This window comes from Rana temporaria, chromosome 2 (assembly GCF_905171775.1).
Source record: "Rana temporaria chromosome 2, aRanTem1.1, whole genome shotgun sequence".
In the NCBI taxonomy this organism is placed as follows: domain Eukaryota; kingdom Metazoa; phylum Chordata; class Amphibia; order Anura; family Ranidae; genus Rana; species Rana temporaria.
Window position 1 is genome coordinate 529510401 of NC_053490.1, and position 26570 is coordinate 529536970.

Here is a 26570-nt window from a genome sequence, read left to right on the forward strand (position 1 = left end):
TGACAAAAAAAAAAAAAATGTTTCTTTAAGAGGCTGGGCGGGACTGACGTTTTGACGTCACTTCCGCCCAGCCGAGCTATGAGGACGGGCGAAGGAGATTTTTCCTTCAGTCTCGTCCCCGCTCAGCTCCCGAACGGTCGCGATCTCCTCCGCCGCTACCGACGGCTCCGGTAAGCGGCGGAGGGCGCAGGAGAGCGGCGGGAGGGGGGGGGCCCTCTCCCGCCACCGATAACGGCGATCTCGCGGCGAATCCGCGCGGAGACCGCCGTTATCGTTACCAGAACCGCTGACAGTAAAGATAGATACCTCGGTTGTGGCAGCAGCTGCTGCCGTTACCGAGATATGTATCTTTAAAGTGTGGCCGTATAAAGACGTACAGCGGTCTGGAAGTGGTTATGTACTTTTTTCGATAATTTTTTTTCCCCCTCAGTTTAGTGTTGATTTATGGGTTTGCGCAAAAGTTATAGCGTCTACAAAATAGGGGATAGATTTATGGCATTTTTATTAATATTTAATTTTTTTTACTAGTAATGTCGGCGATAAGCAATTTTTATCGTGACTGCGACATTATGGCGGACACATCGCACACTTTTGACACCATTTTGGGACCATCGTCATTTTTACAGCGATCAATGCTTTAAAAATGCACTGATTACTGTAAAAACGACACTGGCAGCGAAGGGGTTAACCTGTAGGGGGCGCTGAAGGGGTTAAAGAGGAAGTAAACCCTCATACTAGCTCATTATGAATGACTTACCTGAGATCGAAGCCCCCGAAGCGCTTCTTCGTTCCCCTCCTCCGCCGCCGCCATGTCCCCTCCGAGCGCCTTCCAGGTATCGGTTAACCGATGAAGCTGACTGATGGTCGTTCGCGTCTACACACCATCGGTTAAAAAAACGATCGTGTCAGAACGCGGTGACGTAAAACTCAACGACGTGCCGAAAAAAATGAAGTTCAATGCTTCCAAGCATGCGTCGACTTGATTCTGAGCATGCGTGGGTTTTTAACCGATGGTTGTGCCTACTAACGATCGGTTTTGACCTATCGGTTAGGAATCCATCGGTTAAACTTAAAAAAAGTTGGCTTTTTTTTAACCGATGGTTAAATAACCTATGGGGCCCACACACGATCGTTTTTGACCGATGAAAGCGGTCCATCAGACCGTTGTCCTCTGTTTAACCTATCGTGTGTACGAGGCCTGAGAGGTTCCCCGTCTTTATACTTTTATTTGTATCCCTTTTAACAAACATGGGCCCAGATTCTTGTATATGGGCGTAAAACTGTGCGGGCGTAACGTATCTGATTTACGTTACGCCGCCGCAAGTTTTACAGGCAAGTGCTTTAGTCACAAAGAACTTGCCTGTAAAGTTGCGGCGGCGTAGCGTAAATCACCCGGCTCAAGCCCGCCTAATTCAAATTAGCCGTGTAGGGGGCGTGGAGCTTTTAAATTAAGCGCGTTCCCGCGCCGAACGTACTGCGCATGCGCCGTCCGAAAAATATCCCAAGGTGCATTGCTCCAAATGACGTCGCAAGGACGTAATTGGTTTTGACGTGAACAAAAATGGCGTCCAGCCCCATTCACGGACGACTTACGCAAACAACGTAAATTTTAATTTTAATTTCGACGCGGGAACGATGGCCATACTTAACAATGGCTGCCCCTCATATAGCAGGGGCAACTTTACGCGGTGCAAATCTAACGTAAACGTCGTAACTTCACTGCGTCGACCGCGCGTACGTTCGGGAATTCGCGTATTTTGCTAATTTGCATACTCAACGGGGAAAACGACGGAGGCGACACCTAGCGGCAAAAAAAAAAACTGCATTTAAGATCCGACAGCGTAAGAGCCATACGCCTGTCGGATCTAATGGATATCTATGCGTCAGGCCCCGTACACACGACCAGTTTCCTCGGCTGAATTCTGCCGAGAAACCCGGCCGTGTGTACACTTTCGGCCGAGGAAGCCGACGAGGAGCTCGGCGAGGAAATAGAGAACATGTTCTCTATTTCCTCGTTGTTCTATGGGAGCTCTCGTCCCGCCGAGCTCCTCGGCGGCTTCAGTGCTGAACTGGCCGAGGAACTCGATGTGTTTGGCACGTCGAGTTCCTCGGCCGTGTGTACGAGGCCTAACTGATTCTAAGAATCAGTCGCATAGATACGACGGCCCAGATTAGGACTTACGATGGCGTACATTGCGTTGCGCCGTCGTGAGCCCTTTGAGAATCTGGGCCATAGTTTCTACCACCATGTAAAAAACAGAGCTCGGCCTTTGGGCCCCATGGCAGTCACATGGTCTTCCTTGAATGACGTTTCACCTTTGGAATCAGTTAACTTTCGACTAATGTATTTTTTTGGCATGAATGAAGGAGTGGCAGTAGGCCACACAATGCCTTTGATGTTTTTTGAAGCCTGTTGATTCTCACCCTCAATGTTAACATGTATCTTGTATGTTTCCCCACAGCCAGGGAGTTTGAAGGTGAGGAGGAATATCTGGACATCCAGGGCATCACCAGGGAACAGTCTGGAAAATACGAGTGCAAAGCCGCCAACGAAGTCGCCTCAGCTGACGTGAAGCAAGTCCGAGTCACTGTGAACTGTGAGTACCCGGGGGGCCGTGGGATCCTGTGGTGGGTTTTAAAGTAAATGTAAATCCGAACAATGAAATTCTCTTATTTGCTCCCTTGAATATGCCATTGAAAGTGTTGTCTTATACACTATGGCCCAGATTCTCGAAGGCGTTACGACGGCGCAACACCATTAGCGCCATTGTAACTCCTCATCTGGCCCCGGGTATCTATGCGACTGATTCTTAGAATCAGCTGCGCATAGGTACCCATTAGATCTGAGGCTGTTACGCTGTCAGATCTTAAAAGTAATTTTTTTTCCCACCGCTAGGTGTCGCATCGTCGCTTTTCCCCGTCGTCTATGCAAATGAGGCAAGTACGGCGATTCCCGAACATACGCGAGGTCGACGCAGCGAATTAACGTTGTTTGCGTAGCGTACCCGACACGTAAGGTTGCCCCTGCTATTAGCCAGGGGCAACCAATGTTAACTATGGCCGTCGTTCCCGCGTCGAATTGAATCACAATTACGTCGTTTGCGTAAGACGTCCGTGAATGGCGCTGGACGCCATTTACGTATACATCTAGGCAAATTACGTCGGGGCGACGTCATTTAGCGCAATGCACGTCGGGTAATTTACCCGACGGAGCATGCGCAGTACGCTCGGCCCGGGAGCGCGCCTGAATAAAATGGTGCCTGCCCCATTTGAATTGGGCGGGCTTGCGCCGAGCAATCTAACGATACACCGCCGCAAGTTTACAGGTAAGTGTTCTGAGAATCAGGATTTAAACCTGTAGACCTGCGGCGGTGTAACGTAGAGCTCATACATTACGCTGCCCAGGAGCAGCGCTAATGTATGAGAATCTGGGCCTATATTACCAAAAGTATTGGGACGCTTGCCTTTACACGCACATGAACTTGAATGGCATCCCAGTCTTATGCCTAGATTCACATACCTTGCCGCAACTTTGCGGCGGCGTAGCTTAAGGCATTTAGGCTACGCCGCCGTAAGTTAGCGAGGCAAGTACATGATTCACAATGTACTTGCCTGCTATGTTACGGCGGCGTAGCCTAAAGCTGGCGGGCGTAAGGGCGCCGAATTTAAATGTGTGTAAGGGGGGCGTGTTTTATGTCAATAAGGCTTGACCTTACGTTTTTGACGTATTTTTTTAGGGCGCCTACATTTCTCAGTGTGCATCGCGGCTAAGTACGCCGCACGGGCCTATTGATTTTGACGTGGACGTAAACGACGTAAATCCCAAATCACGGACGACTTACGCAAACTATGTAAAAAAATCGAATTTCAACGCGGGAACGGCGGCCATACTTAACATTACTATTCCATGAGGGCTAAGCTCTAACTTTAGGAGGCCTATCTCTAACGTAAACGGCGTAAAAGTACTGCGTCGGCCGGGCGTACGTTCGTGAATCGGCGTATCTACTCATTTACATATTCTACGCCGACCGCAATGGAAGCGCCACCTAGCAGCGATCCGAAATATTGCAATCTAAGATAGGATGGCGCAAGCCGTCCTATCTTAGATATGTTTAAGCGTATCTCTGTTTGAGAATACACTTAAACATAAGTCGGCGTAGATTCTGAGTTAGGTCGGCTTATCTACTGATAAGTCGGCCTAACTCTTACTGAATCTACCTATTAGTCTGTAGGGTCCAATATTGAGTTGGCCCACCCTTGGCAGCTATAACACCTTCAACTCTTCTGGGAAGGCCGTCCACAAGGTTTAGGAGTGTGTCTATGGGAATGTTTGACTATTCTTCCAGAAGGGCATTTGTGAGGTCAGGCACTGATGTTGGGCGAAGGCCTGGCTCACAGTCTGCACTCTAAGGCCTCGTAAACACGATAGGTTAACCAGAGGACAATGGTCTGAAGGGCCGTTTTCATCGGTCAAAACCGATCGTGTGTGGGCCCCATAGGTTATTTAACTATAGGTTAAAAAAAAGCCAACTTGCTTTAAAATTAACCGATAGGTCAAAACCAATCGTAAGTAGGCACGACCATCGGTTGTACTGGTGTCAGTGTAGTGTTGGTGCGACTTACTGTGACTCTTCTCTCATCTCAGCGGTTTGAAAATACCGCCGAGATGAGAGCTACATCACTTCCTCTGCCTATGTTTACATTTTACAGGCAGAGGAAGTGACTCATCCATGTCTTTATGGACCTTTCTTTGTGCACTGGTCCAAATCATTTGGTGGAGGGGGGGATTACGGTGTGGGGGTTGATTTTCAGGGGTTGGGCTTGGCCCCTTAGTTCCAGTGAAGGGAACTTTTAAGGCGTCAGCATACCAAGACATTTTGGTCAATTTCATGTTCCCAAATTTGTGGGAACAGTTTGGGGGACGGCCCCTTCCTATTCTAACATGACTGCCCACCAGTGCACAAAGCAAGGTCCATAAAGACATGGATGAGCAAGTTTGGGATGGAGGAACTGACTCCGACTTAATAGAACACCTTTGGGATGAATTAAGCCTCGTACACACGATAGGTTAACCAGAGGACAACGGTCTGAAGGACCGTTGTCATCGGTTAACCGATGAAACTGACTGATGGTCCGTCACGCCCACACACCATTGGTTAAAAAAACCGATTGTGTCAGAACGCGGTGACGTAAAACACAACGACGTGCTGAAAAAAAATGAAGTTCAATGCTTCCAAGCATGCGTCGACTTGATTCTGAGCATGCATGGATTTTTAACCGATGGTTGTGACCAGGGCTTTTTTTCAGGGGGAACTCAGTTCCACCACCTCTGGCTTAGACCCTTTGGTGCTTGCTCACCACAATCACTTGTAAACACAGAAGTCTGGTTTCTGTGTTTACAAGTGACAGCTCTGCACTCTGTGTGTAACCCCCCTGAACTCTGCACTCTGTATGTAATGTAATCCTGGTATTTAATGCCCCTTTAAGACCCTTCTACTGTTTTTAAAATCTGAACAGGGTCGTGGTTGAGTTCCTGCACCTATTTTCTGAGAAAAAATGCTCTGGTCGTGCCTACTAACGATCGTTTTTTTCCCATCGGTTAGGAATCCATCGGTTAAATTTAAAGCAAGTTGGCTTTTTTTTAACCTATGGTTAAATAACCTATGGGGCCCACACACGATCGGTTTGGACCGATGAAAACGGTCAATCAAACCGTTGTCCTCTGGTTAACCTATCGTGTGTACGAGGCCATACATGTACATGTGCGCAGTTTGAATTGCCCCAGAGCGGCCACTAGGGGGTGCGTTGTTGTGAAATGCATTTCCGTCCTGCAAACGTCAGAATGCAAAGGAATGAGGGGTCAGCACTTTTTCTGGAGCAGACCCCCAAGATCTGCGTCTGTAAAGGGAGGACCTTCACTATTTCCAACAGAGAAGCTCCGGTAGGTACTATTCATTGGATGGAGAATTGCATTGGGTGCAGGCCCGTCGCTACAGGACAGGCAAAACAAACAATTGCTTGGGGCCCCCGAGCTGGCCTGGGGCCCCCAACTTCCCCTTCCCAGGATGTAGCCAAGCTCCTCTTCCTTCCACCTGGAGTCCTGTCAGGAAGTCAGGAAGTGCACTATCTGATAGGGGACTGGGAAAGAGGCAGGGGGAAGAGGAGCTCGGCCACGCTACAGCAGCAGCCTACAGGGAAGAAGGGGAGGTAAGAATAGAAAAAATATTTAGTGTAGCGCTAACGTAGGCTTTGCATGCAGGGGGGGGGGGTGATTGGGGCCCCCATTTTGCTTGGGGCCCCCAAATTCATTCAAACTGCCCTGATTGGGGGCATTTCTGAAAATCTTCCTGAAAGGTGAACTTACACTTTAAACTCTTCATGCCTCCCCCTGGTTTCATTGTCCAGCACCGATGAACCCAAGCAGACAGCATCATGCATATAAGAGCAAAAGCATGATCACTAAGCCCTGAAAATGCAAAGCTTCCATGATGTCATAATAACCCCGAAACACTGAGCTCCTCAGAGCATGAAAATGATAAATAAATGCAAAACAACAGAGGGCAGAACGATCAGACTATAACCCCAGACTCTGCTTTTGATTAGATTTTGTGCTCTCTATGTCACCAATCTAAGGGATGAATGTAATTCTCCTAATGCCTAACTCTGGGCCATGCCGACCGTCTCAGGTCCAACCACAAATAATTATTGTTCTGTCCGTATTACGTCTGCAGTTCTCATTCATTACACGGTTCAGCAATAATATAGCTTACTGGTTTACAATAACAATGTAATTAAAGCTGAACTCCAGGCTAAAAAAAATATTGTTTAAATAGAAGAGTCGTGTTTTCTTCCTTGAATCTTGGTGTACTTTGTGTATTTCTTCCAGATCTGAGCAGTAATCCGTTGTGAAACGTTACCTCTGTAATAAAGACCGGTCACTGCTGCCCTCCCTCCTGGTGCAGGGTGACTGGTCTTGTCTCCGCCCCCTCCTGTAGTTTTCTGAAGGCAGTCTGTAGTGGGTGGAGCCTGCTAGGTCCCTCCCACATCACTGCTCTCTGCACAGGCTGTGTATAGCACAATGACAATGGAACTGCTACTGTTACACGGTAATATTTGGGTTTGCATTTGTTGTACACAAAGAGGATTTAAAAAAATGACATCATCTATGAGAAGGTCTACTGATATCATCAAAGAGAGGGTCTTCTGGCCTAGGCAAAGGTCTTTTGACGTCACCCGAGAGATGATCTATTGACATCACCTACAAGAAGGTCTACTGATATCACCCAAGATAGGGTCTACTGACAACATCCAAGAGAGGGCCTACTGACATCACCTACGAGAAGGTGTACTGACAACATCCAAGAGAGGATCTACTGACATCACCTACAAGAAGGTCTACTGATATCACCCAAGAGAGGATCTACTGACATCACCTACAAGAAGGTCTACTGATATCACCCAAGATAGGGTCTACTGACAACATCCGAGAGAGGGCCTACTGACATCACCTACGAGAAGGTGTACTGACAACATCCAAGAGAGGATCTACTGACATCACCTACAAGAAGGTCTACTGATATCACCCAAGAGAGGATCTACTGACATCACCTACAAGAAGGTCTACTGATATCACCCAAGATAGGGTCTACTGACAACATCCAAGAGAGGATCTACTGACATCACCTACAAGAAGGTCTACTGATATCACCCAAGATAGGGTCTACTGACATCATCCGAGAGAGGGCATACTGACATCACCCGAGAGAGGGTCTACAGACATCATCTATGAGAAGGTCTACTGACATCGCCCAAGAGAGGATCTACTGACATCACCTACAAGAAGGTGTACTGACAGCATCCAAGAGAGGATCTACTGACATCACCTTCAAGAAGGTCTACTGATATCATCTACTGATATCACCCAAGATAGGGTCTACTGACATCATCCGAGAGAGGGCCTACTGACATCACCTACAAGAAGGTCTACTGATATCACCCAAGATAGGGTCTACTGACAACATCCAAGAGAGGGCCTACTGACATCACCTACGAGAAGGTGTACTGACAGCATCCAAGAGAGGATCTACTGACATCACCTACAAGAAGGTCTACTGATATCATCTACTGATATCACCCAAGATAGGGTCTACTGACATAATCCGAGAGAGGGCCTACTGACATCACCCGAGAGAGGGTCTACCGACAATACATAATCTATGAGGAGGTCTACTGACATCGCCCAAGAGAGGGTCTACTGACCTATGCAAAGGTCTATCAACATCTCATCCCTTCTCTCATGTGCCTAATGCCTGCTGTCATTCCCTCCTCCATTCTCTCCTGCACATAGTGCCGGCTGTCATATTCCCCTATCTCCTTTCTGGCAAATACTGCCCGCTGCCATACCCTCCTCACTCCTCTCCTGCACATAGTGCCCGCTGTCATACCCTCCTCACTCCTCTCCTGCACATAGTGCCTGCTGTCATACCCTCCTCACTCCTCTCCTGCACATAGTGCCTGCTGTCATACCCTTATGCCTCCTGTCCTGCACATACATTGCACATACTTTCCCCTGTCATACCCTCCTTACTCCTCTCCAGCACACAGTGCCCGCTGTCATACTCTTCTGCCTCCTGTCCTGCACACTGTCATACTGTACCCTCCTCTCCTGCACACACTGACCTATTGTCATGCCATCCTGCCTCCTTTCCTGCACACACTGCCTATTATCATACCATCTTTGTCCTCTCCTGTACATACTGCCCACTGTCATACCTTCCTCCCTCTTCTTGTGCACATAGTGCCCGCTGTCATTTCCTCTTCTCCAGCATGTATTGCCCATTGTCACACCCTTCTGCTGTTATTCCCCATTGTCATACTCTCTTCCCTCCTCCCCTACACATGCTGTCCTCTATCATACACTCCTCACTTCTCTCCTGCACACATTGCCTGCTGTCATACCCTCCTCTCCAGCACATAGTGCCAGCTGTCATACCCCCCTATCTCCTGTCCTGCAGATACTGCCCGCTGTCATACCCCCCTCACTCCTCTCTTGCACATAGTGCCTGCTGTCATATCCTTCTGCCTTCTGTCCAGCACATACTGCCCGCTGCCATACCCTCCTTACTCCTCACCTGCCCATAGTAGCTGCTGTCATTCCCTTCTGCCTCCTGTCCTGCACATGCATACTGTACCCTCCTTTCCAGCATATATTGCTATTGTCATACCCTCTTTATCCTCTCCTGTACATAATCCCCACTGTAAAACCTTTTTCCCTCCTCTCCTGCACATGGTGCCCCCTGTCATTCCCTCCTCCCTCCTCTCCTGCACATACTAGCCATTATCATACCATCTTTGTCCACTCCTGTATGTTCTGAGCACTGGCATGCCCTCATCACTCCTCTCCTGCACATGCTGTCCCCTGTCATATCCTTCTCCCTTCTCTCCTGAGCAGAATGCCTGCTGTCATTCACTCCTCCATTCTCTGCTGCACATAGTGCCTGCTCATACCCTCCTTCCTCCTCTCCTGCGCATAGTGCTTGCTGTCATACCCCTCTATCTCCTGTACTGCAAATACTGCCTGCTGTCATACCCTTCTCACACTGTCATACTGTATCCTCCTCTCCTGAACATTTTTTTTTTTACCAAAAAATATGTAGAAGAATACGGCCTAAACTGAGGAAAACATTTTTTTTTATATATTTTGGGGGGATTTTTATTATAGCAAAAAGTCTATTGTCATGCCACCCTGCCTTCTTTCCTGCATATACTGCCTATTACCATACCCTCTTTGTCCTCTCCTGTACATACTGCCCACTGTCATACCGTCTTCCCTCCTCTCCTGTACATACTGCCCACTGTCATACCTTCTTCCCTCCTCTCCTGTACATACTGCCCACTGTCATACCTTCTTCCCTCCTCTCCTGTACATACTGCCCACGGTCATACCTTCTTCTCTCCTCTCCTGTACATACTGCCCACTGTCATACCTTCTTCCCTCCTCTCCTGTACATACTGCCCACTGTCATACCTTCTTCCCTCCTCTCCTGTACATACTGCCCACTGTCATACCTTCTTCTCTCCTCTCCTGTACATACTGCCCACTGTCATACCTTCTTCTCTCCTCTCCTGTACATACTGCCCACTGTCATACCATCTTCCCTCCTCTCCTGTACATATTGCTCACTGTCATACCTTCTTCCCTCCTCTCCTGTACATACTGCTCACTGTCATGCCTTCTTCTCTCCTCTCCTGTACATACTGCCCACTGTCATACCTTCTTCTCTCCTCTCCTGCACATACTGCCCACTGTCATACCTTCTTCTCTCCTCTCCTGTACATACTGCCCACTGTCATACCTTCTTCTCTCCTCTCCTGTACAAACTGCCCACTGTCATACCATCTTCCCTCCTCTCCTGTACATACTGCCCACTGTCATACCTTCTTCTCTCCTCTCCTGTACATACTGCCCACTGTCATACCTTCCTCCCTCTTCTTGTGCACATAGTGCCCACTGTCATGCCCTCTTCTCCAGCACTTATTGCCCATTGTCATACCCATACTGCCCCCCATCATACCCTCCCCTCCCACACATATTTCCACCCTATTGTTGCCTCCAAACTCCCCTCCAGCACATACCTTCCATAAAGACATTTGTTCAGCATATTTTGTTATATATCCCCATCTTATCTGTGTATAACCTTTACCACGTTAGTCATAATTAGGAATGAACAAATAGGATTCTTTATTTTTCCCCTGCAGAGGAATATTTCTATAAACCTGAAAGGATGGTCGGAATGTGATTGGGTTTTTGTGTTTATGCAGTCAGCTACATTTTCTCCATTTTTTTCTCTTCCTAATCCCCATCTTCCAATCGCTCCTTCGCATCATCTGCTAGCTTCATTATTTAGATACGGGTCTCATTTTTTTTTTAAGAATTGCTAACCGAAGGGCATGCCGTGGACACAATATTACATTCCCAAAATACATATATATATTTTTTAAATAAAAAATGCCACGGATGTGCGCTCTCCGGAGATTTCTACCTAGAGGGAGCGAAATGCAGCGATTGGAAACGAGAAGAATAGACTTTCAAGAATAATCCTCATTATCGCACTCCAGACTTTCTCAGCGAATAGATAACAGTAAGAATATGTGACAGAACAGAGAATGTGACAAGAGGAAATGGCGGAATGTTCCAGAAGAACACGCTCTTAAGGTGGCACTACAGTCAAAACTTTTTTACCTAAAGTATATCTAAACCCAAGAATGGAAATGTGATATATTGTAGCATACCACTCTTAACCACTTCAGCCCCGGAGGATTTGGCTGCCAAAAGACCAGAGCACTTTTTGTGATTCGGCACTGCGTCGCTTTAACTGACAATTGCGCGGTCGTGCGACGTGGCTCCCAAACAGAATTGACTTTTTTTCCCACAAATAGAGCTTTCTTTTGGTAGTATTTGATCACCTCTGCGGTTTTTATTTTTTGCGCTATAAACAAAAATAGAGCGGCAATTTTGAAAAAAATTCTATATTTTTTACTTTTTGCTATAATAAATATCCCCCAAAAAACATATAAAAAATATTATTTTTTCCCTCATTTTAGGCCGATACGTATTCTTCTACCTATTTTTGATAAAAAAAATCGCAATAAGCGTTTATCGTTTTTTTTGCGCAAAATTTATAGCGCTTACAAAATAGGTGATAGTTTTATTGCATTTTTATTAATTATTTTTTTTTACTACTAATGGCGGCGATCAGCGATTTTTTTCATTAAAGCGACATTATGGCGGACACTTCGGACAATTTTGACACATTTTTGGGACCGTTGTCATTTTCACAGCAAAAAATGCATTTAAAATGCATTGGGCTAGATTCAGGTAGATTTGCCTATTGTTACGGCGACGCAGCGTATCGTATTTACACTGTGCCGCCGTAAGTTAGAGAGGCAAGTGCTGTATTCACAAAGCACTTGCCTCCTAACTTACGGCGGCGTAGCGTAAATGGGGCCGGCGTAAGCGCGCCTAATTCAAATGAGGATGAGGGGGCGTGTTTTATTTAAATTAATGGTGACCCCGCGTATTGTACGTTTTTTACGAACGACGCATGCGCCGTTCATGAAAGAATCCCAGTGCGCATGCTCGAAATTCCGCCGTAAATCGTCATTGCTTTCGACGTGAACGTAAATGACGTCCAGCCCTATTCGCAAACGATGTAAAAAAATAAAAAATTTGAAGCGGGAACGACGTCCATACTTAACATTGGCTGCGCCTACTAATAGCAGGAGTAACCTTACGCCGAAAAAGCCTAACGTAAACGACGTAACAAAATTGCGCCGGGCGCACGTACGTTTGTGAATCGGCGTATCTATGTAATTTGCATATTCTTTCGAAAACAACGGAAGCGCTCCTAGCGGCCAGCGTAAAATTGCACACAATTATACGCCGCCGTATTCAAGTTACGTCGGTGGAGGAAGCCTATTTTTTCAACGTATCTGCCTTTGAGAATCAGCGTAAAGATACGACGGCGCAGATTTGAAATTACGGCGGCGTATCTGGAGATACGCTGCCGTAACTTGTTGCTGAATCTAGCCCATTGTTTACTGTGAAAATGACAGTTGCAGTTTGGGAGTTAACCACAAGGGGGCGCTGATGGGGTAATGTATGACCTCATCTGTGTTTCTAACTGTAGGGGGTGTGGCTGTAGGTGTGACATCATCGATTGTGATTCCCTATATAAGGGAACACGCGATCGATGACGGCGCCACAGTGAAGAACGGGGAAGCTGTGTTTACACGTATTCTTTTACATATTTTTGGTAAAAAAAAAATCGCAATAAGCGTTTATTTATTGGTTTTTGTAAAAGTTATAGCATTTACGAAAAAGGGGATAGTTTTTTGCTTTTTTATTAATATATTTTTTTTAACTAGTAATGGCGGCGATCAGCGATTTTTATCGTGACTGCGACATTGCGGCGGACACATCGGACACTTTTGTCACTATTTTGGGACCATTTTCATTTGTGCAGCGATCAGTGCTATAAAAATGCACTGACTACTGTGTAAATGACACTGGCAGGGAAGGGGGTTAACCACTAGGGGGCGAGGTAGGGGTTAAGTGTGTGCTAGGGAGTGATTCTAACTGTGTGGGGGAGGGGCTACGAGTGACACGTCACTGATCGCTGCTCCCGGTGACAGGGAGCAGTAGATCACTGTCCTGTCACTAGGCAGAATAAGGAGATGCCTTGTTTATGTAGGCATCCTCCCGTTCTGCAGCTCTGTGACAAGATCACGGGACACCGGTGGACATCAAGTTCGCAGGTTCCGCAGGCACGGAGCTTGCGGCCGCGGCGTGCACGCAACCACGCAGCGGCAAATTCAAAGGGACGTATATATATATATATGCCCATTTGCCTGTCTGTGCCATTCTGCCGACGTAAAAGTGCGTGCGGCGGTCGGCAAGTGGTTAAGGTGTGTTGGCTGACTTTGCTTTCTATTTATCAGGCTTAGAACATTTTCAGCAAGTACTGAAAATATACACTATATTACCAAAAGTATTGGGACGCCTGCCTTTACACGCACATGAACTTTAATGGCATCCCCGTCTTAGTCCGTAGGGTTCAATATTGAGTTGGCCCCGCTCTTTGCAGCTCTAACAGCTTCAACTCTTCTGGGAAGGCCGTCCACAAGGTTTAGGAGGGTGTCTATGGGAATGTTTGATCATTGTTCCAGAAGCGCATTTGCGAGGTCAGGCACTGATGTTTGACGAGAAGGCCTGGCTCGCAGTTTGAACCCTACAGACTAAGACTGGGATGCCACTAAAGTTCATACAGTATGCGTGTAAAGGCAGGCGCCCCAATACTTTTGGTAATATAGGGGGTGATTTACTAAAGGCAAATCCACTTTGCACTCAGGGATGGACTGGCCATTGGGACTACAGGGAGTTTCCCGGTGGGCCGATGGCTCAGTGGGCCGGCTTCAGTGACAGCGGACCGCCACCCCCCTCTGCTTCTCTGTATCTCCCTTCCCACAGCGCTCACCTCCTCTTCCTCCCCGCAGCGTTCACCTGGGGGGGAACAGAGAATCAGGGGGAGGACCAGAGGAGCAGGGGGGATGACAGAGGAGCATGGGGGAGGGGACAGACAGCTGACTCAACAGCTATGGCCTGGGAGTTTCTCACTTCTGCCTAATATTGTCCCATAAGGGGGGGGGGGGCACCGAACTGAGTCTTTGCCCCGGGTGAAATAATGTCTAGCTTCCTCAGTGGTACTGCCTATAAGAGTACTAGTACCAGCCATTCTACTCTAATAAAGTAGAATGGCTAGTGAAGGGGGAGAGGGGGCTTGGGTGGCCTGGGGGGGTGCGGGAGTTGTCCGGCCGCCATGGGAGAGACCTGTGAAAGTGGGCCAGTCTGGATGAAGTCCAGTGCCAAATTTCTGTCCCAGTCCAGCCCTGTTTGCACTACAAGTGCACTTGGAAGTGGCGTCACTGTAGATCTGAGGGGAAGATCTGGAATGAGGGGAAGCTCTGCTTATTTAATCATCCAATCACGTGCAAGCAAAAATTATGTTTTTTTATTTTCCTTGCATGTCCCCCTAAGATCTACAGTGACTGCACTTCCATGTGCACTTGTAGTGCAAAGTGGATTTGCCTTTAGTAAATAACCTCCATAGTGTGTGTGTATATATATATATATATTTTTTTTTATATAAATATATATATAATCTGCATATATATCAGCCATTCAAGGCTTTTACGAAGGTCAAGCTCCCTCTAGTGGGATAAAAAAAGTAATGCAGAATAATTGAGGACGGGGAGAATATGAACATACTGGCCCAGATTTAAGAAGCAATTGCGCCTGTGTAACCATAGGTTACGCAGCGCAATTGCTTACTTGCTCCGGCGTTACGAATGCTCCTGATTCAGGAACATCGTAACGCTGACTGCAGCCTAAAATCTGCGTGGCATAAGGCTCCTATGCCACACAGATTTTTGAAAGAATTTGGCTCATGTATGGAGGCATGAGGTTGCCAACATCTCTGTATCAATTGAAAAAGATGAATACCTCTAAGTGAGGTGAGATTTTTCGGGCAACCAAAAAAATATTGTGACAACTAGGTCATAAAAATATATAAATTTTAATACATTAATTTACAGCATAAACATTTCATAGTGACAACATTATTTAAAAAAATGAAAGATTCCAGGATAGAGAAAATTGTTACTGCTAGAGGATCACCACACACCCCAGGACTAGGCTAAGGGTATAGGTGATCATTTATCCGACGCGTTTCAGATGTCTCAATAATACATCTTTCTTCAGGGAATAGAAAGCAGCAAGAGTTTTTCCTAAAACAAAAGAAGGGTATATAATAACATACATATAAAGTATATACCTGTGGCCAAAGATTTGTTTTTTGACATTTGCAGCATGTAGAGAAGAGGGGGGAGAGATGGAAAGCTCAATATGTAAAAGGAAAGTGGAACTCACCCCTTTCCAGACACAGAGCGCCTAGATCATCCCCATGGAGCTTGTGTGTGAGCCGCAATCAGGGCAACCAAACCAGATGGTGTACTTAATGTCCATAACGATCCCCCAATCCAGAGGACTCCATAACCATGGGGGGGTGGAGTAACATAAGTCTCCACAAAGGAGTCAGCAGTCATAGAACAATAGAAGGTGTAATGGCTGGGGAGAGATTTAGGTAAATATGTACAGGGAGGGTATTAGATTCTTCACTAAAAAGTGAGACCAAAAATAGAAACAATCTCCCTAAAGTGTACTTACCACTCCCAGTGCATCAGCTCAAATAAAGGTGAACAACCATTCCAGTCAAAGAAACCAAACTTGACCAGAAGACAAAATAACCTCCAGCTCCAACAGGGGAAGGGAGGAAAGTGAATGCTGACAGGAAAACCCCCCCTGACTTCCCTTTATACTTACTTTGAGGATGATGGACCTCAGGTGTGGATGATCCATTCACTCCGGCGATGTAGCAGCTGTTCCTTGAATGGGATAATTGGTTGTAAGTGGAGCAGTGAATAGACATTGGGGCTCAACTAGAGTGATTCCTATCCTCCAAATCCCCCATATTTGGCGTGCAAACAGCGCGCCCACTACTGACGTCAGCGTCAGGTGGCCGAGCTCTGATCAATCAGGGCACGACACCGTGGACATGCCGCTGGTGACGCGCCTCCTGCGCGTCACACAGCACATGACCCACGGCGTCTAGTGTGATCACAGAATCCCGAAAGGTCATGTGACGACAGCGCACCCAATCAGGTGCACGAGATGTCAGATGACTGAACATGAACGCAATACACACAGTGGAGCCACCCACTGTGCGCGTCACAGCGACGCGAATGAAGTGCGCTCAACGACCGGACAGGGAAAAATAAAGAAGTGTCCGCACAGAAGGGGCGGAAATTACTACCCACTCCAGAGAGCCTAATAGTCCATAGGTTTAGACAACAGCAATAAAATTGCAGTTTCGGGGCATCATTGAACCAGGGAACCCGGAGAAATAAGGGAATCAAAGGATAAATGCAGGGCAAATAAAATGGGACCATTGGAGGAACGCTTCATGAAGCGAGGGCAAACTCCTGAGGATGGGGCAAAGATATTCACTATGCCTGGGTATTTCAGAACTGACAGATAAGAAAGTCTGACAGTTGAAAGGGAGATAAAGTCACCACTGCCGGGTAGGGGAGAGCCTCTAGGGCATAAAATGCCCCTGGGGCGGGCACAAAGGTGCTACTCTCCCCCGGCAGTGGATGGAGGAGCCCTCTTGTGATTGGTTGAGATGGGACCATTACGGACATCAACAACATCCAGAAAGGGCCGGTGAAGAAGCGGTACTTGACACATATGGCTCCTAGTTGGAAAGCCACAGGGTGCACTGTCAACAAATCATCAATGGTTGATCACAGGTTTACAATCAAAAATGTCATGTATAAATCCAAAAAGAGAACTCTTTAGCTCATACATTTACAAAATCAAAATCATACAGTAATTTATAAATATAAATCCTACTTATTACAAATCTCAACCTGAGACCCCAGTATCCCAAAGGGTACAGTTAGGGTTAGAATAGGGGGGGGGGGGGAAAGAGAGGGGGAGAAAGAGGCGGGAAGGGGGGGGGGGGGGAAAGGGAGAAAAAAGTGGGGAAAAAAAGACAATTTTAACAGTTAGTCGGTTCAGGAAAAGGGGGAAGGGGAAGGGGCAGGAGGATGATCTCCCAGTGGCATGTGGGGGCTAGTCCGTTTTCCCCGAACTGAACCCCTCTAAGAAGGGCCTAAAGCTCTCCATCTCGTTGAGTCCTGGAAAGGTTGTAGCTTTAAGGCATCTGATCCAGCGCATCTCGCGCTGGAGAAGTACCTTGTTCCAGTCCCCCCCACGTAGAGGGATATGTATTCTATCAAGAACGGAAAAGTTGACTTTGGGCATATGGTACCCATGTGCTTTGGCCACGTGTCTCCCAAGGGGTAAATATAAATTGCCAATTCTCATGGAATGCATGTGTTTTTCCACTCTTTTATAAAGAGGTTGTTTGGTCTTGCCAACGTAGAAGGAACCACACTGGCACTGCATGAGGTAGACTACTCCCCGTGTGGTACAGTTGGCAAAATGTTTTAGCGAGAGAGTCTCCCCATTGGGCAATGCCAGTGTGGTCCTCCTACCAATGACCTCACATTGCGCGCAGTGTCCACATGGGAAAGTCCCATGGGTCTTGCAGGGGTCTTTGGCAGAGTTGCCTTTGTATTCGCTCCGGACCAAAATAGTCCCCAGTGAATCCGCACGTTTAAACGTGAGCTGAGGTCTATCCAAGAGTAAATTTTGGAGGATGGGGTCCTCAGTGAGTATAGGCCAAAATTTCGTTATTATTCTTCTAATTCTTGCATGCTCATTTGAGAACCCCAAAATGATCCTTGAGTTGTTTTCTTCAGATCTGACATTTTGTGATTTGGTTTTAAAAATCAACTTGCGTCTGTCTAAGGCTTTAACTCTGTTAAACGCTTTCCGGAGACAGGTTTTGGTGTATCCCCTGGCGGATAGCCGGAGGGAGAGTGCATTGCATTGTTCGTGGAAGTCATCTTCCATCGAACAGTTTCTCCTGATTCTAAGAAACTGGCTATAGGGTATAGACCTCTTGAGGGGTTCGGGGTGAAAGCTACCCGCATGTAATATGGTATTCCCAGCGGTCTCTTTCCTAAAAAGGGTGGAGTAAATTTTACCATCGGGATCTTTTTTGATTTTAATGTCCAAAAAACTGATTTCTGATTGATCGTGAGACATGGTAAAGAACAAATTAAATTTGTTGATATTCATAAGTCTCAGAAGTTCATCGAGGCCACTTTGCGGTCCATCCCAAATAATAAAAATGTCGTCGATGTAACGCTGCCAAATTAAAATATGGGCAGCGCACATCGACGCATTCTCTCCCAGGAGGAAATCCCGCTCCCACTCCCCCAGGTACAGGTTGGCGTAGGAAGGCGCACAGCACGTTCCCATAGCCACACCCTGTACCTGGAGGTAGTGGGAGCCCTGGAAGAGAAAGGTGTTATGATACAAAATAAATTCTAACATAGTAAGGATGAAGACGTTGAACTTGAAATCAGTGGTTGGCTGCTGCTTGAGAGCCTGTTCAACAGCCCTCAACCCAGATGAATGGGGAATGCTGTTGTACAGGGTCTCAACGTCGACGGAGACCAAGATGGCGTCTGTCGGTATCGTCATATCTTCAAGCATCTGTAGCAGATGTATGGTATCTTTGGTGTAAGATGGTAGGTTGAGAACGTGTGGTCTCAAATATTGGTCAATGACCTCACTGACACCTTCAGAGATTGAGCCATTACCCGATATTATGGGTCTCCCCGGAGGGTCCACAAGGTTTTTGTGGACCTTAGGGAGAGCATAGAAGGTGGGTTGTCTGGGATGTGGGACCCTTATAAAGTCCCATAAGTCTTTAATTATGACTCCTCGATGAAAGAAGTCATCGACGAGGTCATAAAATTGTTTATTGAAGCCATCAACCTGAGCTGGCGTAATTTTGAGATAACATTCCTTATTATTTAGAATTTTGAGACACATTCGCTCATAATTATTGTTGTTCATCAAGACCACATTTCCCCCTTTGTCAGAGGCTTTGATAGTAATATCTGAAAGATTTCTAAGAGTTTTCAAAGCTAGTTGTTGTTCGGAACTTAGATTTGAATGGACACTGTCCTTTTTCATGGCTTCAAGCTCTTTGGCAGTTTCTCTGACGAAGTGGGAAATGGCTGGATTTTGATTAAGTAAAGGAAATTTATTTGATCTTCGTTTGAATCTGGACATTGGATCCTTATTTATGGTGTTATCCTCATTATCCATTTCCTCCAAATCCTCATCATCCCAAGCTCCATCCAATGTCTCATTCTCTTGAAGCAGGAGATTTAAATCCCTAAGGGCTTTGAAATCTGCTGCCTTAAGGTTGGGGGCCAGTTCTCTAAGTGGATCAATGTGTTTTGCATATAGGCTTTTGTAGAATAGCCTACGGGCAAACAAATGAATGTCTTTAACAGCATCAAATATGTTCGTACCCATATTAGGACAGAAAGAAAGTCCCAATGACAAGACCTCATGCTCTACAGCTGTGAGGCTGTGGGAGGAAAGATTGATGATGTTCAGACCTCCTCCTGGTTTAGATTCGGTAGTGTAGGGGGTATGTCCATTATTGTTAAATTGGGGGATGCTGCTGGCATCCCCCTTTTGTCCAAAAAATTATCCAATGCAGTACGTTGTGTTTTGGGAATGGCCCCACTATCTTTTTTGGGGAAAAGTCTGCTTCTACCGGATGGTTGATCCTTAGTGTCCCCATCAACTACTTCACTCGAGGGAGTCGTTTTTTTTCTAGGATTATTAGTAACCTGAGATAATTGTGGTACTATTGCGGCCTTTTTATTGGCCTGCTTGACTTCCCCCTCGAGGTTTTGTTTGAAGGAGGCCCCTTTCCTTTTTGATGCTACACGCCCCGTATTGGAGGACATGGAGGAGGAGGAGTTTGATGGAGTGTCAGAGGAGTAGTCTTTATGTATACCATCTAATTTGCTATTTTTCTTGGGATTTTGGTTTCTAAATCTTTTAATATTGTCCCATTTATATGCTCTCCCTTCACGAAATGCGTTTTTGTCTCTCCAGTACTTTTTTTCTTTTTTAATCAAAATTGATTTACTGAAGGTTTCCAAATGCTCCTTGAGTTTTTGTTCAAGATTAGCATATTCCTCTAAGGATTTTAGGGGAGTCAGGTTAGCGTAGAGGGCTTCAATTTCTTTATCCAGCACTTGAAGCTGCTGACGATATTCGTTTTGTAGCAGTTGCATTAGATTTTTGGAACATTCATCTAGTCTGGCCTCCCAATTACTTTTGAGCTCCTTGCTGATTGTATTCAAAATCGGAAAGATCTGAATACGTAATCCAATTGGATTAATGTGTTCACTAATGTATCTTTCCATGGACTGTATATGCCAATGCAAGGCAGCTTTTTTCTCAAGAACCTTGGTCAGGTTAAAGAAAAGGGATGCCAGATCAGATGTAAGTTGTTCCTTACCTTGGTAGTTCTTTTCAATTTGGATCATAAGTTCTTCCCATTGACCACCCTTGAGATCCCCCATGATGTAGTGACACCGTCCTAATCGACCTTCCTAACCAACAAGAAACGAAAAACAAAACCAAAAAAGACCAGACAAACAAGAAAACAAGGGGGGGGGGGGAGGGTTTTTTTGGCGAGAAATGTTTTAGACAAAGACAATCATAATTTCTAATCCTCCAGGGAGGAAACCCAAAAACATATGTGAAGGTGGGTGATTTAAACAGGCTCTGGACTCTGTTCTCATGGAATTACCCAATAGAGTACAGGGTAAAATATAAACCAGAGTCTGAAAGAAGAAAATTGTTTCTTTAGAAAAAAGTAGGATCCATGCCAAGATACATGAGCCTAGCGAGGTATGTGGGTGTATTATCCACCCTATAATTTATGAAAGAATTTGGCTCATGTATGGAGGCATGAGGTTGCCAACATCTCTGTATCAATTGAAAAAGATGAATACCTCTAAGTGAGGTGAGATTTTTCGGGCAACCAAAAAAATATTGTGACAACTAGGTCATAAAAATATATAAATTTTAATACATTAATTTACAGCATAAACATTTCATAGTGACAACATTATTTAAAAAAATGAAAGATTCCAGGATAGAGAAAATTGTTACTGCTAGAGGATCACCACACACCCCAGGAATAGGCTAAGGGTATAGGTGATCATTTATCCGACGCGTTTCAGATGTCTCAATAATACATCTTTCTTCAGGGAATAGAAAGCAGCAAGAGTTTTTCCTAAAACAAAAGAAGGGTATATAATAACATACATATAAAGTATATACCTGTGGCCAAAGATTTGTTTTTTGACATTTGCAGCATGTAGAGAAGAGGGGGGAGAGATGGAAAGCTCAATATGTAAAAGGAAAGTGGAACTCACCCCTTTCCAGACACAGAGCGCCTAGATCATCCCCATGGAGCTTGTGTGTGAGCCGCAATCAGGGCAACCAAACCAGATGGTGTACTTAATGTCCATAACGATCCCCCAATCCAGAGGACTCCATAACCATGGGGGGGTGGAGTAACATAAGTCTCCACAAAGGAGTCAGCAGTCATAGAACAATAGAAGGTGTAATGGCTGGGGAGAGATTTAGGTAAATATGTACAGGGAGGGTATTAGATTCTTCACTAAAAAGTGAGACCAAAAATAGAAACAATCTCCCTAAAGTGTACTTACCACTCCCAGTGCATCAGCTCAAATAAAGGTGAACAACCATTCCAGTCAAAGAAACCAAACTTGACCAGAAGACAAAATAACCTCCAGCTCCAACAGGGGAAGGGAGGAAAGTGAATGCTGACAGGAAAACCCCCCCTGACTTCCCTTTATACTTACTTTGAGGATGATGGACCTCAGGTGTGGATGATCCATTCACTCCGGCGATGTAGCAGCTGTTCCTTGAATGGGATAATTGGTTGTAAGTGGAGCAGTGAATAGACATTGGGGCTCAACTAGAGTGATTCCTATCCTCCAAATCCCCCATATTTGGCGTGCAAACAGCGCGCCCACTACTGACGTCAGCGTCAGGTGGCCGAGCTCTGATCAATCAGGGCACGACACCGTGGACATGCCGCTGGTGACGCGCCTCCTGCGCGTCACACAGCACATGACCCACGGCGTCTAGTGTGATCACAGAATCCCGAAAGGTCATGTGACGACAGCGCACCCAATCAGGTGCACGAGATGTCAGATGACTGAACATGAACGCAATACACACAGTGGAGCCACCCACTGTGCGCGTCACAGCGACGCGAATGAAGTGCGCTCAACGACCGGACAGGGAAAAATAAAGAAGTGTCCGCACAGAAGGGGCGGAAATTACTACCCACTCCAGAGAGCCTAATAGTCCATAGGTTTAGACAACAGCAATAAAATTGCAGTTTCGGGGCATCATTGAACCAGGGAACCCGGAGAAATAAGGGAATCAAAGGATAAATGCAGGGCAAATAAAATGGGACCATTGGAGGAACGCTTCATGAAGCGAGGGCAAACTCCTGAGGATGGGGCAAAGATATTCACTATGCCTGGGTATTTCAGAACTGACAGATAAGAAAGTCTGACAGTTGAAAGGGAGATAAAGTCACCACTGCCGGGTAGGGGAGAGCCTCTAGGGCATAAAATGCCCCTGGGGCGGGCACAAAGGTGCTACTCTCCCCCGGCAGTGGATGGAGGAGCCCTCTTGTGATTGGTTGAGATGGGACCATTACGGACATCAACAACATCCAGAAAGGGCCGGTGAAGAAGCGGTACTTGACACATATGGCTCCTAGTTGGAAAGTCACAGGGTGCACTGTCAACAAATCATCAATGGTTGATCACAGGTTTACAATCAAAAATTTCATGTATAAATCCAAAAAGAGAACTCTTTAGCTCATACATTTACAAAATCAAAATCATACAGTAATTTATAAATATAAATCCTACTTATTACAAATCTCAACCTGAGACCCCAGTATCCCAAAGGGTACAGTTAGGGTTAGAATAGGGGGGGGGGGGGGGAAAGAGGGGGGGAGAAAGGGGCGGGAGGGGGGGGGGGGGGGGGGGAAAGGGAGAAAAAATTGGGGAAAAAAAGACAATTTTAACAGTTAGTCGGTTCAGGAAAAGGGGGAAGGGGAAGGGGCAGGAGGATGATCTCCCAGTGGCATGTGGGGGCTAGTCCGTTTTCCCCGAACTGAACCCCTCTAAGAAGGGCCTAAAGCTCTCCATCTCGTTGAGTCCTGGAAAGGTTGTAGCTTTAAGGCATCTGATCCAGCGCATCTCGCGCTGGAGAAGTACCTTGTTCCAGTCCCCCCCACGTAGAGGGATATGTATTCTATCAAGAACGGAAAAGTTGACTTTGGGCATATGGTACCCATGTGCTTTGGCCACGTGTCTCCCAAGGGGTAAATATAAATTGCCAATTCTCATGGAATGCATGTGTTTTTCCACTCTTTTATAAAGAGGTTGTTTGGTCTTGCCAACGTAGAAGGAACCACACTGGCACTGCATGAGGTAGACTACTCCCCGTGTGGTACAGTTGGCAAAATGTTTTAGCGAGAGAGTCTCCCCATTGGGCAATGCCAGTGTGGTCCTCCTACCAATGACCTCACATTGCGCGCAGTGTCCACATGGGAAAGTCCCATGGGTCTTGCAGGGGTCTTTGGCAGAGTTGCCTTTGTATTCGCTCCGGACCAAAATAGTCCCCAGTGAATCCGCACGTTTAAACGTGAGCTGAGGTCTATCCAAGAGTAAATTTTGGAGGATGGGGTCCTCAGTGAGTATAGGCCAAAATTTCGTTATTATTCTTCTAATTCTTGCATGCTCATTTGAGTTAAAGCCTTAGACAGACGCAAGTTGATTTTTAAAACCAAATCACAAAATGTCAGATCTGAAGAAAACAACTCAAGGATCATTTTGGGGTTCTCAAATGAGCATGCAAGAATTAGAAGAATAATAACGAAATTTTGGCCTATACTCACTGAGGACCCCATCCTCCAAAATTTACTCTTGGATAGACCTCAGCTCACGTTTAAACGTGCGGATTCACTGGGGACTATTTTGGTCCGGAGCGAATACAAAGGCAACTCTGCCAAAGACCCCTGCAAGACCCATGGGACTTTCCCATGTGGACACTGCGCGCAATGTGAGGTCATTGGTAGGAGGACCACACTGGCATTGCCCAATGGGGAGACTCTCTCGCTAAAACATTTTGCCAACTGTACCACACGGGGAGTAGTCTACCTCATGCAGTGCCAGTGTGGTTCCTTCTACGTTGGCAAGACCAAACAACCTCTTTATAAAAGAGTGGAAAAACACATGCATTCCATGAGAATTGGCAATTTATATTTACCCCTTGGGAGACACGTGGCCAAAGCACATGGGTACCATATGCCCAAAGTCAACTTTTCCGTTCTTGATAGAATACATATCCCTCTACGTGGGGGGGACTGGAACAAGGTACTTCTCCAGCGCGAGATGCGCTGGATCAGATGCCTTAAAGCTACAACCTTTCCAGGACTCAACGAGATGGAGAGCTTTAGGCCCTTCTTAGAGGGGTTCAGTTCGGGGAAAACGGACTAGCCCCCACATGCCACTGGGAGATCATCCTCCTGCCCCTTCCCCTTCCCCCTTTTCCTGAACCGACTAACTGTTAAAATTGTCTTTTTTTCCCCAATTTTTTCTCCCTTTCCCCCCCCCCCCCCTTCCCGCCTCTTTCTCCCCCTCTCTTCCCCCCCCCCTATTCTAACCCTAACTGTACCCTTTGGGATACTGGGGTCTCAGGTTGAGATTTGTAATAAGTAGGATTTATATTTATAAATTACTGTATGATTTTGATTTTGTAAATGTATGAGCTAAAGAGTTCTCTTTTTGGATTTATACATGAAATTTTTGATTGTAAACCTGTGATCAACCATTGATGATTTGTTGACAGTGCACCCTGTGGCTTTCCAACTAGGAGCCATATGTGTCAAGTACCGCTTCTTCACCGGCCCTTTCTGGATGTTGTTGATGTCCGTAATGGTCCCATCTCAACCAATCACAAGAGGGCTCCTCCATCCACTGCCGGGGGAGAGTAGCACCTTTGTGCCCGCCCCAGGGGCATTTTATGCCCTAGAGGCTCTCCCCTACCCGGCAGTGGTGACTTTATCTCCCTTTCAACTGTCAGACTTTCTTATCTGTCAGTTCTGAAATACCCAGGCATAGTGAATATCTTTGCCCCATCCTCAGGAGTTTGCCCTCGCTTCATGAAGCGTTCCTCCAATGGTCCCATTTTATTTGCCCTGCATTTATCCTTTGATTCCCTTATTTCTCCGGGTTCCCTGGTTCAATGATGCCCCGAAACTGCAATTTTATTGCTGTTGTCTAAACCTATGGACTATTAGGCTCTCTGGAGTGGGTAGTAATTTCCGCCCCTTCTGTGCGGACACTTCTTTATTTTTCCCTGTCCGGTCGTTGAGCGCACTTCATTCGCGTCGCTGTGACGCGCACAGTGGGTGGCTCCACTGTGTGTATTGCGTTCATGTTCAGTCATCTGACATCTCGTGCACCTGATTGGGTGCGCTGTCGTCACATGACCTTTCGGGATTCTGTGATCACACTAGACGCCGTGGGTCATGTGCTGTGTGACGCGCAGGAGGCGCGTCACCAGCGGCATGTCCACGGTGTCGTGCCCTGATTGATCAGAGCTCGGCCACCTGACGCTGACGTCAGTAGTGGGCGCGCTGTTTGCACGCCAAATATGGGGGATTTGGAGGATAGGAATCACTCTAGTTGAGCCCCAATGTCTATTCACTGCTCCACTTACAACCAATTATCCCATTCAAGGAACAGCTGCTACATCGCCGGAGTGAATGGATCATCCACACCTGAGGTCCATCATCCTCAAAGTAAGTATAAAGGGAAGTCAGGGGGGGTTTTCCTGTCAGCATTCACTTTCCTCCCTTCCCCTGTTGGAGCTGGAGGTTATTTTGTCTTCTGGTCAAGTTTGGTTTCTTTGACTGGAATGGTTGTTCACCTTTATTTGAGCTGATGCACTGGGAGTGGTAAGTACACTTTAGGGAGATTGTTTCTATTTTTGGTCTCACTTTTTAGTGAAGAATCTAATACCCTCCCTGTACATATTTACCTAAATCTCTCCCCAGCCATTACACCTTCTATTGTTCTATGACTGCTGACTCCTTTGTGGAGACTTATGTTACTCCACCCCCCCATGGTTATGGAGTCCTCTGGATTGGGGGATCGTTATGGACATTAAGTACACCATCTGGTTTGGTTGCCCTGATTGCGGCTCACACACAAGCTCCATGGGGATGATCTAGGCGCTCTGTGTCTGGAAAGGGGTGAGTTCCACTTTCCTTTTACATATTGAGCTTTCCATCTCTCCCCCCTCTTCTCTACATGCTGCAAATGTCAAAAAACAAATCTTTGGCCACAGGTATATACTTTATATGTATGTTATTATATAC

The 26570-nt window shown here is 46.3% G+C and overlaps 1 protein-coding gene across 4 annotated transcripts in view; it reads left to right on the forward strand.

Annotated features, from left to right (window-relative positions):
* Positions 1–26570, forward strand: part of LOC120928041 (limbic system associated membrane protein) — an 840365-nt gene that overhangs the window by 758226 nt on the left and 55569 nt on the right. For all 4 annotated transcript variants that reach the window (XM_040339115.1, XM_040339117.1, XM_040339118.1 and 1 more), the window contains exon 4: positions 2463–2597. In XM_040339115.1, the coding sequence (XP_040195049.1) occupies positions 2463–2597 (135 nt within the window). The remainder of the gene's footprint in view (positions 1–2462; positions 2598–26570) is intronic.